General features: G+C 36.2%; 1 protein-coding gene across 5 annotated transcripts in view; it reads left to right on the top strand.

Annotated features, from left to right (window-relative positions):
* Nucleotides 1–12335, top strand: part of LOC135693967 (uncharacterized) — a 42550-nt gene extending 30215 nt beyond the window's left edge. For 3 of the 5 annotated variants that reach the window (XM_065212616.2, XM_065212770.2, XM_065212841.2), the window contains 14 exons: nt 303–341; nt 614–727; nt 1167–1432; nt 1830–2079; nt 2584–2652; nt 4190–4243; nt 5404–5424; nt 6054–6170; nt 6849–6968; nt 7392–7706; nt 8680–8824; nt 9289–9391; nt 9957–10129; nt 10610–12335. In XM_065212616.2, coding sequence (XP_065068688.2) covers nt 303–341; nt 614–727; nt 1167–1432; nt 1830–2079; nt 2584–2652; nt 4190–4243; nt 5404–5424; nt 6054–6170; nt 6849–6968; nt 7392–7706; nt 8680–8824; nt 9289–9391; nt 9957–10094 — 1751 coding nt within the window. In that variant the 3' untranslated portion in view covers nt 10095–10129; nt 10610–12335. Of the gene's footprint in view, nt 1–302; nt 342–613; nt 768–815; nt 1114–1166; nt 1433–1829; nt 2080–2583; nt 2653–4189; nt 4244–5403; nt 5425–6053; nt 6171–6848; nt 6969–7391; nt 7707–8679; nt 8825–9288; nt 9392–9956; nt 10130–10609 lie in introns of those variants that run through there. The other 2 variants (XM_065212694.2, XM_089113423.1) reach the window with 2 other exon arrangements.
* Nucleotides 12336–15543: the final 3208 nt, after the last annotated feature.

A 15543-nucleotide genomic window follows, 5' to 3' on the forward strand; every position in this document is an offset into this window, starting at 1 on the left:
CCTGAGCACTGTTGTTTTTCTCACCCATCCCCAGCCAAAAGTTTTTGCGGACGCTGTTTTGCTTATGAATCTTGGTTACAGACATTCGTTCTAATCTACAGGTGAAATTTAGGCTAATTCTAAGCAGATGCGAGAATCTTCAATCGTTGGGTCCAAAAAGTATTTGATCTTTTGTGATTGTTCGAAATTTTTTTATGTGAAATTGCTAACCCCACTTGTTTATGATGATGCAATATCTTGGCAATCTCGAAATAACACCTGATCGAAATAAGCCACATTATATATTCTCTTTTATTTCGAAGGTGGAAAAATTGGTCCCGGACCAAACGACCTTAGTGAAGGTATGATTTTTAAAAAACCATTCTTTCAAAATTTGCTTTAACGATGTTTGTTTATAATAGCCAGTTTTTGTTGGGTAGTATTTCAATTTTCACAAATGATTCCCTCAATTTCCCTGATAAAACTTTGCTTTGAAATGCATTGCGTGTCAAAAAGTGTCGATCGATCGCAGAGCGGACTGATTGCTTGGTTACAACATCATTGATTTTATATTCGGTTGCTGAAGAACTAAAGAATCATCTAATCAGGTTTGAATTACTTTTTTGATTTGCAGCTCCACCTAAGCCAATGGGATTGTATCCACTCAACGACGCGTCGCTTCGTGACATCATTTCCGGTGACAATGGCCTGGTCATCCATAACATTGCGTTGACAACTGGACCAGATGGTAATATCTTTTACTCTTATGCATTGAAGCGTTTTTCTTGGCACTGTTGAACAAGTTGTATCTTTCTTTCAATCTTCACAAGTTTAAGGCTTCATAATACCATTGCAGACTCGCTTTCATACCCCTTTAAAGTGACTGTTTTTTAGAGGTTTTTGCCTATTATCTTCAACATCCTACTGAGCTTTCGATTTCTTTTTCACTCTATGTAGCTATTTGGCACAGAGGACATGCATTTATTTCCTCATTTCTGTTTGCCAGTCATTCATATTTAATGAAATGTTTTTTACTTTAGATCTGTGCGGAATGAAAATCCATCCACGTTTTAAAATGGGCTCTGTATAAAAAGCTTGTTCAAAATGCCAATGTCTCTCTATTTTTCATGATTCTCCAATCCAACTTGAATCATTAATTCATTGAATAATTCTATTTCTGTTTTAAGGCGTTAAAGATACGGCTTTTGAGTTCAAAGGAAAGCAAGATTCCTATCTGGAAATCGGAAACGATCACCACAAACTGGATGCAAAGAATTCCATAACAATTTTAGCGAACATTTACCCGACTGGAGAGGATGGTCCAATTTTGAATTACAAGAAAGATGGATGGGGAGTTCACATGTGGCAGTTTGATAAGACAATGCTCTTTGTTCGATTTGTGTCACGTGACAATGGAATGACAACACAGCCATTAGCTACTCGGGTTTTGCAGGTAGAGAATAACTTTTTATGGTATGGTATTTCCTGGTATGAACTGAATCAGTGATTCATCCGACAACAGAATGGGTTTACATGTTTTATTCAGACTTAGGCACCGAAAAAATCCGCTTCGGTTTATTAGAATTACAATTGGACGCTGGTATCTATTAAGCAAGGATTTTTTTTCTTAAGAATTTTTATTTAAAAGGAAAAATAAAGATGAGATTTGTCTAATGCGACATCTACATCAAAGTACGATCCCAACAACATTAGATGTGATGTCTTTAAATGATTGCTCTCTTATTCAAAAGTAATTTCAGATAGCCAAGCTCATACGTCTTTCAGCTAGAGACAACTTGATGATAATTTGGTTTGAATTTCGCTGTAGTTTCATTTTTATTTTATTTTAGTTAAGTTCATGGAACCAAGTGGGCGCATCTTATGACAACAACACTGGGGTATCGCAACTGTGGCATGATGGGAAGATGGTGAAAAGTCGAAACATCGGTCAAATTGAATTGTCAACTCAATACCCAATCAGAGTTGGTGCTAGAGAAGGCGACGATCGATACTTCAAAGGCAAAGTTGCATGCATACAAATCTATGGCAAAGCATTGTCTGAGCAACAAATTGGGGAGCTGAGAAGATGCCCCAAGCTAGGTAATTTTGTCAGCCTTTTAATGGGGTTGGTAGGAGTGGAGTTGTTGAGAGTTCTTTTTTGATGCTACACAAAATGGAGTGAATTACACATCGTTTTGCTTTAGAAGCAATAGATGTGAGGCTGCTGACAAACTGTGGTGTCATCAAGACTAAATCTTGATTCACCTTTTTTCTCTCTGTCTGATTGTTATTTTGAAATGTATCACAACCTTTCTTGTAATTCGTATTTTCACCAATAGATATAGAAACTAAACATTTATCGTAGTTACTGGATGAAGATCTAAATTTAGATATAGAAATTTGGAATTTTTGCCATTCAAAAAAATATTGACTGTAGCAGTATCCTGAATACCTGAGTGCTTGATATGACCTTTGTAGGACGAGTGAGTAATGTCCACTGTACTTAAAAGGCTTTTTGCATTGCTTTTCAAAGCTTCTTTCTACATCAGTTATGGCATGTAGTTTTTGTATGTAGAAAGTACCCAATGACTCATTTTTCAACAGATGGACAACAAGCAGACAGTCTATTGGCGATGACCCAAGCAGGTTCTGGATCAGAGAGCAATTCTGAAGGTGCTAAAATTTTCAAGTTAAATTGCAAATCATCTCTAAAATATAGGTTGAAAAATTTTCAAGGATTCTGTAGCCTAAGCTGCTCTTAACCAAAGTTATTTTACTAAATGATGCTCAAACTGGATCCGAGAAAAGCCCAATGGCTCCCATCAAAAGTTCCCTGCTAAAGACATTTCTTTGGTTTGTCTAGGTATAGGCAGCCACAGTCTCGAAAGTGTGGCACCCCTTCTAAGATCGTTAATTTACCACTCCGATTAATGGTTTGCGATCTTTAACGATAAGATTTTGCTGGTTCCTTTGTTAAGAAGTATCTATTGTTTTGCCATCTTTCAGTATAAAAGTTTGTCGTTGTAGCCGAAATCGCCAAGCATTGTCAGGGTATGATCTATGACAAACATCATCAACATCTCTAGCTTATATTTTTGTTCAAGCTTTGATAAGATCTTCTGCTTTCACCCAACATTTCAATTTGATTTTTTTTGACGATATGTTTCTGGTGACTACTGACATTTTCACAGAAGAAATGCCATACAGATGTTTTCCTTGCCGTTTTCATGAAGGCTTTGAATATTTTCTTTAACATGTCAGTCATTTTTTAAAAGATGAAGAGAATGGTTGTTATTTGATAGTCGTGACACGTGCAGGGGTCCAATCATTTCTTTCGGAAACTTGTCAGAGAGCAAAGAGATTAAGACTGTGAACGTGTTTTCAAAGTTCTTAGTGAGCATTTTAGACGCTTTTTCTAGCATTAATTGGACCTCGGAAACTGCTAGAATGTCTTTTCTAGAAAATTAGGCACCATTCTTCTGGCTGTTAGGTATTTAAGTGCGAAATGCTTCTCGCTTGGAGATAAAAAGCATAATCCGGCAATGTATAACATACATTTTTTATGAACATAGCGAAAAACCATGGAAAACAGTGTTTTTAATCAAACTTTTTCAAATATTCAGGATGGCCGATGATCAAGGGCATAACTGTTTTCCTAATATAAATCTTTGCCCTGTTACTTCTTGAAATGTTTTTCCATGTTTCTCTCAGTGATTATTTCTTATCTCGAATTAAAGTTAAATGCGGGGGTTTTTTGACGTAGTTTATAGGAAGAATTTTCGCTTTAACAGTTGCATTCAAGTGTACTAATTTTAGTCCATAAGCTATGGCAACATGACTTTTTTAGACCTATGGAAACAACATAAAGGTGGATTATGGATCATATAATCACTTTTGGGGCTATTTGTCTTTAACCAGCCCATATGAACTTCAAACTTAGATTTGGCATTGTCTTCTGAGAATCTGCTATGAAGAGATTTTGCGGCAAATTGAATTTAAGATATCCCTTAAAAATTTGAGTTTCATTTTATTCACATCTATTTTACATCTCACTGATGTCTAATGTTATATGATGCCGTTTTGAAGCAGCTTCTTTCATTCTTTGGCAAACTCTTTATGTCTCAATGTCATTTATTCTGTATGTATGTCTATAAAACATTTCAAAATTCCAGTAGACTCCTTAGCCATAAAACATTTTATAATTTTTTAGACTCGTTTGCCATGGAAAACCGACTCGGCGAAGATACAGAAGAGGAGCTTGCAGGTTGGGACCGCTAGACTTTTAGAAATATGTTTACAATGACTTTGACCTGCAAGTATTCTAGATAAAGATTTGTATGTGAACCCAAATGCTTTGCAAATTGATATAAAATGGAGATGGTGGATGTTTTCTTACCAACTTTGTTCCTAATAGTGGCAAGCATTTAAACTAAAATTATTCTGATTCAATCTCAAACTCCATGACATTCGGTCACAGCTAGAAATAAGATTATGTAAGCTATTTTTCTAACAATAATGTAAAAAAATTAAAGCTAGATAAAATGTTAACTACCATGTGATTTCAAGAGTGTGGTATGGAGAAATTTTTAATGCGTGCAAGCCCTTCGAATCTATGATCAATAGCAATAGAGAAACGAAAGTGAAATTATTCAATTTATAGCATGGGAAGCATTCTGCCAAATAAACATTACTGCTGATAGTTTTTTTCTGTAATATTGAATACTTGTTGCTGCACTTAGAAATTTATTTTGCTACTTTACTGTTCTAAGCATTATCTTGTTATTGTGAAACATAAATTTTTGAATTCGATTGATCATTTGATCAAACTTTGACGACACCCTTTGGAACAACGAGACTATTTAATGAAAGGACGTACGGGCATCCGACTGAACTGAGATATGAACACTGACAATCACAAAAACCTTAGTAATTGAATGAATAAGTCGAAGTGGTAGTTTGTAGTAAATATCCATGGCAAGAATGGCATGGTAATTACGAAGAGAAGTAGACGATGTGAGACCAAAAAGGGAAGACGGTAAAGAGAAGATCGTTGTTGTGACGAATGAAATGAAGATGTGATGAATTAATTGGAATGACATAAAACAATTCACAGCGATACATAATAGAAAACGAGAAAAATGAGTATTGTGGAATAAAAATAATGGTGGATGTGATCGAGTGTCTTGTAAATATGGAATATGTGGAAAAAAGGAGTTGAATAGACATACCCTATGTTTGAACAACTGACACACCTTAGATCGACAGACGATAAAGACATTCTCATGATGACGTCATACCTGTTTCAAAGCAAAGACCAGAGAACGACAGACAGGCAGATAGACAACCAGACAGGCTGACAGACAACCAGACATGCAAAGAAAATAGTTTTTTCGTGAATGTAACTTTTTATGCTTTTCGATCCAGGTGTAGCGGAAAGATCGGAAGGTATGTGACGTTGGTAGTTCTACTTCACACGAACTGAAATGCCAATAGTGATAAATCAATCTACGATGCATTTCTAGCTAGAAATTTGTCTAGATGTACAAGTTCCCTCGGAGCTGCCTGTTTCAAACATTGATAGATAGTTGATTATTAGAGTATTATGGACGAATGCTAGCGCTTCGTCAACGCTGGCATCCGTCGTCTAAATGGAAAAGCAACGAAAAAGCTCGGTGCTTTTCAATTTCGTTGAATAATGGAAATTGCGTTAATGTCGACAGCAGATGTTTTCAGCCCATGGAAATTCCCGAAGGCCAAGTCTTGATTCAATATTACGCTACAATAGAAGATGTGCAACAAGGTACAAGATGGGAGAAGTGGACAGTGCTATATTGACTATGCAAATTGATTTACAATTGCTATTGAATGACAGGTGGTTGGAGCCTTGTGAAGGAAGTTCTAAAGATACAAATGAAAGCTCCTTGCGTTGAATCAAAGCTACACGATAAACGATTACGAATAAACCAGATTAGGATTAGGATTTGCTCATAAAATCTCCTAATAAGGATTCAAATAACTTTTTGTGACATGATTTTTCATCTTTCCCTTAAATGTCAATTTTTACGCAATTCTAGCAAACCGCTGCGACCCAAATCCCTGCGTCAACGGTGCCAAATGTGTCAACGACGAGCGGAAAGTTGATGGGTTCAAATGCTTATGCACTTCAGACTTCACTGGTAAAAATTGCCAAGGTATCAGAATTCATTCATCGGCTCGATCTTATGTTAATTTCGTATGATGAATCTGAGAATGATAGTGAATTGTAAGATGTTTCCACATTGAATCTTATATTTCCACATCCGGAGCAAGTGTTGATTGTTGACAGTGCCGTTGATTCTTGATAATTGAATGTCCTATCAGCAATTGACTTGTATCCTCTTGTTTGCTCTTGGCATTAGCCCCATGTTTCCCGTATTCATCACCAATCCATTGATTATACATCACCAATCCATTAAGTATGTAACTTCGCTTGCTGTTTTTAAGCAACACTCCCTTTCCTGCCCTGCATTGCAATAAAACTCACTGTTTTTCTGTATCTGTTTCCTTAGGGTACGACACTAGCCTTTTCGATTTTAAGCATCAATCGAATGAAATGTAGGCCTATTATCTTTCTTGCATTAAATTAATCTATGACAATCAACGTACGAAAATAAGTTATGAAGGGAAAACTTTGCCATGGGTAAATATTGTTGACTGGAAAATCGGGCAGTGGCCATATCATATATACTCGCTCAACCGAGTTTTATTTTCGCAAAGGCATAGGAAGGTCAGTGCAAGACCATTTCCTACATACCTCTGTTATCATGGAGGTACAACCCCTCTCAGGGCCGATCTTTGGAGTCTTCATTGAAATATTTTCTCCTTTTTAGTATCAAAACCTGCAGCTGAGAATCCAGTCGTCAAGAGGATGACAATTCCAAAGGCATACCCTAAAGCAATCAGCTCGGAAAGTTACAGCAAGCCTCAAGGCAAGGGCCAAGTAAAAGCCCGTAAGTCATTGAAACATTCACTACATTAATCTTTCACCCAGTTGACTGTATCCCAGTTAACTATTATTTTCCAGTACCCAGCTAACCTAGACTTTCTTGGTTAACTATTTGTTACCAAACATTATGCACCATTAAAGAAACATCAACACCTATTGCCTGTCAAAAGTCTAGCATTCCCAGATCGGTTCAAATGTTTAAATTGATTCAAACGATTGTTTCCTTCCATTAAGTGGTCATTCTCAATACATTGATGAACATGCGAAATAAAATCTGTATTCGCAAACGAAAAATTCACTGTACTGAATTGAAAAAGGATTCTTGTTAGTCATTGCACTGCCTCGATTTCTTATGCAAAGGTCTTCTGTAAAATTATTGTTGTTTTTGAATGGGAGACTTGTAGTGTTGAATTATTTGTTATTTTAGCGGAAGACGAACGGGAAGATGTGTTCTTGCTTTACCAAAAACTCGGTTGCTATAGAGATAACAGAAAGCGACACGATCTTCCAAACCCGGTGCAGATTAAAGCCATTACGCAGGAGGAATGTGCGCGTGCGTGTGCATTGCAGGACAAAGGATTTGCCTATTTTGGTCTTCAGAACGGAAAAGATTGCTTCTGCGGAAAGAACTACGGAAAGTATGGAAAACTTGATAATAAACTTTGTACAAAAGCCTGTGATGGTAATGCGATGGAAAGCTGTGGAGGAGACAGCGCAAACCAAGTATTCTTTTTTGGACTTGGTGAGTAATAATAGCGATGCTTTTACCTTATCAAACACAATCAAACACAATCAAACACCATGTTTGTTATTTACTGTTAAGAATGATGCCAACCCTTGAGTGTGTGACCTTGCCATTTGAGCTATGAAGGGATATTTGCCAAGTCGTTGCATCATAACAGTAGATTCAAAGGTTTTATACAGGAAGGACTAATCCACGCAAAGGGATATTAAACCACGTCAAAGGTTAAAGACCAATGACTGACTAAAGTAAGGGTACAGTCTTTGCCATTAGCTCAAAGACGCCGTCTTGACATCATCGTATACGCATAGATATTTCTGCCATCCGAACCATTGTAGTCCAAACAAATTTATACCCGTCATGAAAATACATACAGAACTATAAATACGCAATTTTGTTTAAAAATATTTATTAAGGAGCATTTAGCTGTGACATCAAGTGACAAAATGATGAATCCTGCTTTTAAATACAGAGAACGTGAGCTTTATAAAAAGATGACAATTTCGTTTAATGCAATTACAGAATTCCTTGCGTTATTGAGATATGTTTTTATTTTCATTTTGAAATTCCTTGTTGCTTCATATTTTTATTTTTCTGTCAATTAAGCTAACAGTTTATTGGATTAATTCCAATGATTTTTAAAAACATTTGATGCTGACAGGGCAAACAATTGGTCATTTTATCTTATGTTGTAATGTTGGTGCTGATGATGTTGTAACTGACAGGGTTGAATGGCTTGTGTCGTGCATACCCCCGCATTAAGTATTTGCACATGTGAAAAAAATAAAAACATTTTCCAGCAGAAGTAGAAAAATCTGCACTGACGTCATGAAAGTCGGATTCTGTGCAAAGCCTTTTTTGCTAACTTGTTGACGCTGTAGGTTTTGATCAATGTTTGTCTTTTAATTCTATACCATTTAATTCCATGGTTTATTTTTGAATGTACTGTTACGTGTGTTTCAACATGTTTTAGGGACAAATTACACCGTTAAAACTTTTACTGGAAATCAATTTGGCTCTGGTACTGACGCAAAGATTTTCCTCGAAATAATTGGCGAAAGGGGAAGTTCTGATTTCCGGCAGCTAGAGTCCGGTCTCTCAAAATTTGAACCTGGAAGGTAGAGTTACTATAAAATTATTTGGCTGGACCTTTTTTTGTTTGATACTCAAATATTTCTCTTCCCTAATTTCGATGTTCCCTAGTTCCATTCCACAGTTTCCTTCAAACACGAGTTAAAAAGGATGCCGTAAAGTTTGATATTCCGAAAATTTGTTGTTGACTCAGAGTTTGGAATTTTGTGGCGCATGAATCTTTTGAGCTTAAACTACGATATTGGGAAATGACGTACACAAAGTATGAAAGTCTGTATGCCTGATAAGATATTATTTGGCAAACTAGGATTTAGGCGTTGTCTTCAGAGAAATCTTACCTCATATCGATATCGTTATCTCCTGCTCTGTTTTTCTCTGGTTTCGCAAGGATAGATTCAATACCCAACATGCTGGTGTGACTAATTTCACTTATAAATATAGAATGATCGTTTAAAGAGTTCTAATGCAACAAATTTCCTCATGTTAACAGTGTCGATACCCAGACGTTTGTGCTACCTGACCTTGGCAAGTTAAAGAAAATGAGGATCTTGCATGACAACAGCGGGGCCGCCCCAAGCTGGTTCCTGAAGAAGGTGAGCAAGACAACGGGGGTGAACGGGGGTAAACGGGGGTTACTGTAGACACAAAGACTCCTCAAAATGACTCATTTACACGTTTTTGTGCAGGAAATTTAAATATTTGTACTTTAACTTATTTTGAAATTCTATATTCTCTTGGCAAGCCAATATATTGCTCGCATTTGTGCTTGCAATCAGTGCGTTTTAACAAGGCAGCCACCCGTCTTGAAGTCATGTTCAATAGTTAAACTTTTTTGCTAAAAGATGGAAGGTGGCCTAATTTATTAAAAGGCTTACTATTGTTCGTATCCCCAAGCATTAGACATTAATGGTCTGTGATCCTCCACTCCTTTGCAGGTTGAAGGCTACTCTGCTTCAGTTTCGCTTAGTTCATTTAGAAAGAGAGTATGACTCACGAAAGAATGCCTAAAAAAGCAAACGATTTGTCATCTCATTGTGGCCTGGGATAACAACTACACTGAGCGGTTATAGTACTGTAGATTCTAAAACATGTCACTCACAAAATATATAAGATTTGTTAATTGAATATGCATCTGTATGATACCTTGTGTTTCTTTAGGTGACAGTATTAGATGAAGAGGGTAACGCGACAGAGTTCCCTTGCAATGATTGGCTGAGTGATACACAGGGAGGAGGAAAGCTAGAACGTCAACTTCTTGCTGAACCATCGACTACGACAAAGAAAGTCAAATCTTGAGCTTTCAATGTCAGCAACATGCTGTTTTTTAAAAGGTACTTCTGAATCTATTGTTGCTTGCTTTGTGTTGGGATTCTCATCTGTAAAAGGGACTCACTTTATCAATTGATTGCTAACTACAAATTATATGCTTTCTATTTGCAGTGATGTCGATTTAGTCAGACTGTCATTTTGATAATGTAATGCAAAGGCTTTTGTGTGGTATTTGAGAGGAGTAGAGTGCTTGCAAAATTCTCTTCTTTGCCAAAAATGAAATAAGATTTCACTGAACTGTTCGCGCTTTAACTTATTTTGAAACACAATTGGAATAGTCCAGATGGCAATACGGGATGTTAATAACTGTTTTTCAACTATGTTTGAGAAGTCTCAGGGCCACTTGCATATACTCGTAGTTACACAGAAAAATGTTTTTTGGTGCTCGAAATTATTTTCAGCCAAATATGTATAAGCAGTCCTATGTTTTTTCTTGTTTTCCTCAAGAGTAACTATTTTGATATTTTGTTTTGTTTCCATAGGATAACAGTACTCATGGAGCGAAAATTCCACGTATAATTGGTTCGATCTTAATTGGCCATTGTACAAATGTCTACAAGTTCTGACATCCATATGCATCAGAGCGTAGCCCTGCATACTTTCTCGTAGAGAACCCGAGATAATTACCCAAAGTTCACCTTGCTGGAATATAATCATAGACATATTATAATCCGTGACGGATCTCTACAAAGCTTGAAAGAGCGTCTAGCTAGGGGTCTCTGCCCACTTATCATAAAAGCGAATAAGCTTATTTCATTAACATATTGCGTAGATTTTTAGACAAATCCAGCAAAATTAGTTGGAAGCTGGCCCTATGACTAGAATCTAATTTGCAGGTAAAAGATAAAAGGGAATGCTGTGCTTGCTTTCTTGCTTAAAACTTTTATAATTAGATTAGTTTATGCTAGCTGAGATCTTGAAACCAACCTTAAATTGTGTTGGAAGATAAGCTGGTGACATATATCTTATGTATATAGTATGTTTATAGCTTGCTTTGAATTAAGAACCCATGTATCATAGCTCGTCTTAATTTATGACGTTAGAACGATTTGCATATCCTCTGTTTTGAGGCCGATGTCTCCTTCCAGAAATTTTTTGACGCATTATATGTTTGTCCTTTACTGTATGTTTGTTATAAGGCAAAAAACTCCAGAGTTATTGTTTTTATATTATCATATTTCAATTGCAAGGTTTAGGATTTTCTGAAGTAGAGAGTCGTTAAAAGCAAATTACTATTTCCACATTTGGATACTATTGCGATGATTCAGGTCTGCAAAGTACGGTTTTGCTTCAAGATTTCCAGATTTCTAGATTATACTAAGAGATTTCCAGATGTTTGCATACTTGCTGCCAATTTGGCAAATATATCAGAACTCATCATAAAGATACTTCATACAATTTACAATCTTTCCCCATTGTCATTGTATCTTGAAACTCATTCAACACAATTTCGTCTCTTCCCGTTTTAGAATCTCTAATCTAAATAATTATTTGCAATTTTCGTTGTGTCTTGGACCTTTCTTCGGAAATTTTCAAATGATCAAACAAATTTTGGATAATTCCCCGTCTATCTTGAGTCCTCTGTTCCAATTGTCACTAAATTAGTGTCTTGTCTCTTATCACATTGTGATGGTTTATGTCTCTATGTTACCTCTACATATAAACGTTAAATTATTGTGACCAATTATAACACGAATGAAGTTATCAAGATAAAGCTTTCTTTGTAGGAGGCTATTTGTTTGATTAAAATGTTTTTTTCATGACAACTTGATAATGTTGAAGTTGATCCTGAAGTCTGAATTTCATGGCGTTTTGCATTTTTAATATTTTTGGAGCACTAAAATTATTTACTGATATTCCACTGTTTGTGGGGTGTGATGTTTTTACTAGAATGGGATTTACTGGCCATTTTTTCGTATTGTGGACATGATGGTATTTATTGATTCTCAATTCATGGAAGAGCATTCCCAATTCAGGAAATCAAAAATCACGAGACAGCATTTCCTTGATAGCTTCACTTCTTATCAGGTGTATTTAATTATAATTCGTCTTCTTTTCGAAATTTACCGTTATAAAACTTTAATTTGTAGTGTATCGTTTATTTGTTGTAACTTTGAATTAGAGACGGTATCTATCTGTCCTGTTTATTTTGCATACACAGAGATACTATATGTAGAAAATGTGTATCAAATAATTTGAAGATTTTTATTGAATCGTTTGACTTTCAGACACATCGTCCTTAACTTGGCTTTGACCAGACAAAGTTTCCACTGGAAGTTATCATGGATAAGATTCGATCTTTCGAGTTTTGACTTTGCGTCAGTTTATCATACTGGGATAAAGTGTTTGAATGCAAAATTTATGAAAAAACCTCAATTTGCCTTCTATTCGCGATTTTACCACCTGATTCAGACGTCCCCGATTCAGACATCCCCGACTGCGCCCGGCTGAAATATTTTTTTGCAAGTGATAACAGGAGGAAATGTAATAATTTTTTAAACTGGCTAAGCTAAGTGTCTCCTTGCTTCTTATCGTTGACTCAATTTTTATCAAACTCGAAGCATCGAAATTATAAAGTCGCTTGTTACGAAAGGTTGCAACAGTAAATAGTTTGTTTAATAGCCTTTTTCGCCAATGGCATTAAATTTTAAATTTGTTTTCTTTGCAAGATGACTGAACTAGGAACCTTTAGAAAAATATCTTCTCTGTTCCAAAACGACCCAAGTCACGGAATAAACGTTTTATCAATTTTAATACGAACAGAAATTTTGATAAACATTGTAGAAAACACAAAGCAGATGAAACATGCACTGCATTTGTATCATCCTTGTTGAAAAACCTGATTTTCACCTCTCTTATGGGATCAGGAGTTATAAGCTAAAGCTAAACAGATACAGATCCCTGCTGAAGCAAAATAGGGCAAATTTTGCTAGATTGCATTGAGGCATTTATTAACTGAACCTAAGTTCCTTTAGTACCGACGATTATGCAAGGATTCGTACGTGGCATTTTTCTTTAAAGACGACCTTCTCCTGAATAAAAGAGCTGGAATTCTCGAGGATTCCTGTAGACCCAACTTGAAAGGGCTTATTTTTAGCAAAACGAGAAGTTTATGAATATAATCATTCGTATTTAAGATATCAAACAGTCTTAAGCAAACATCGTTAACAGTTATATCTCAAATTTACTTCGCAATAGCAAACAGGATCAGAAAGCAGTAACAAGCAGCTAATTTGTCTTGAAGGCATCTCAGTAACAAGCAGTAACAAGCAGTAACAAGCAGTTAACTTCTCTTACCTATTCCATTCAAGCATTTAAGGCATCTACGCTAGCCTCTATCCAAGTTATGCAAAATAAGACAAAACTACTCTATCAAAACAAAGCAATTATGAAAAACATGCAAGTGTATCTCAAAGATAAACTCATCTTCATCTAACAGAGAATGTATCCGCTTAGGAGAGGTAAATGCTGCTTTTTGCAAAAAGCGGTATTTGGCGAAGCAGCACTTGCCTGTTCACGGCTACTATTAGCTCGTACCTGACATTTTGCAATGCCACCAATTCAAAATAGGCGGTAAGTGTATTTCAAGAGATTTCTTAATTCCAATTATCGGCTTCCCTTGACAGAGGCAAACAATGGAACAGCATTTAAAGTTAGAAATGCTGAGTTTTCAGTTTCTGGGAACGGTGACGGCAATAAGATTGGCTTGAAAGGCAGGCATTTTGTGGCATTACTGCAACCATAGTTAATGCCAACTTAAATCCCTATTGCAAAATAGGCAAAATTATTGCAAAAGGGGCATCAGAGAATGCAGAATCCGGGACTCATCTATCAATAAGTTATCAAGTGGTTAAATCTGCTTATGAATCGCCAAAAAAGAATTAAATGCATTTCTCCGTGAATGCACACAAACTAGAAACATTTTAGAGTGCTCAATTTGTTATTTAAATTAAGTTAGCTTTTGACATTGCTGCGTCTGATTCAATGAAGCCATCCACAATGATGCTTTTCTTAAAACCTGTGGTTTGGCAACATTGCTACCTTACACGACAACGACCAAAGTATTGTTTGATGCGAGTTTGCACTGCTTTCAGATAAATTTCTTTTCCACAGCCAACCAGCTTATGAACCTGTATTAATTATCCCTTAAAAAATTTAAATAAAATACAAGTAAGAAATTCTAAATGATCGATAAGACATGAGAAACCATTGCTATGATGATGTAATCCAGTGAAAGAATTTGCCCAGCATCAGTACCACAAAATACATTTGTATCTAAAATTGACTTGCTTCCACATCAGATCTGTGGGGGTATTGATCATACACTCTTATCAAAAAGCTTATGTTCTTTATGGCCACAGATCTTCACAAGTTACTATTCTTTTAAATTAGAACTTTCTCTATTTCGATCAGCATGAGCTGCGATAAAGGGATGAAAATAATTTCCTTGAAAGCTGATATTTCTTCCATCGTTTTGAAGTAACATGCAGTCACATAAAGGTCGTTAGGTAACGTTCTAAATTATAATGTAGATGCATAGGCACAATGAATGTAGAGCAAGGACAGAAGCCCGTGACTTTATGCTTTCTGCATGTCAAGATATCTCCCCCAAATTTAGTAAAACTTCCGCAAATTTTATGTCATCGTGGAACTCAATGAGAGGATTTATAACTCAGTAATTGATGTCTTAGCAAAGTTCAAATCATTGTTTCCTAAAATTTTTAGAGTTCTTTCCCATTGTAGAAGTGATTTCTTCAATCTTCAATCTTCAATCGTTTACTCCTAAAGGCTTTGCAACCAATCTGGAGCACTTACTCAAGGAGCATTAAAAAAAGGAAAATTAACTCAGAAGTAGGATTAATACCATTTCCACCCAGCGCTCCAGTTTGTGGATTTCTACAAAATGTTGCATTTGGTTTTGGTTCAACAAATCCAAGCAAAGTGTGTAGGTAAGCAGGTTTGGCTATTGCCAGAGTAGAAGCTGTGTTAATCATAAACAAGGAATAACAAAAGGCTAACAAAAGAGTAAAAATTGTATCTAATAAGTCTATACTAGGGTCCAGGTGTTGGTGGAGGCCACCTTCACCCACTGATATGGACGCAATAATTCTGTCACTGATGCCCTGAAATTGTCTTCTCTCACGCAATTCATAATTTCTGACGGCAGGCTATTCCAAATCCGAACTGTTCTTACGAAGAATTGATTTTTGAAAGCTTCGGAGTGGAGGCATTGAATTGTTTGATATTTAAGCAGATTTCTGGTTAAGGAAAGGACAATTTCTGGATACGAGATGTTGAGCATGTTGTTTCGAATTTTATTGAAGATTTGAAGGTCATGGATGCAGTGTTGGTGTTGTAGTGGTAGCCAGTTTAACGATTTCATTTTCTGTGTCAACTGAGTGTCTGTGCCATAAAC

The sequence above is a fragment of the Rhopilema esculentum genome, chromosome 17, assembly GCF_057945365.1.
Source record: "Rhopilema esculentum isolate cy_ngs chromosome 17, ASM5794536v1, whole genome shotgun sequence".
Classification (NCBI taxonomy): domain Eukaryota; kingdom Metazoa; phylum Cnidaria; class Scyphozoa; order Rhizostomeae; family Rhizostomatidae; genus Rhopilema; species Rhopilema esculentum.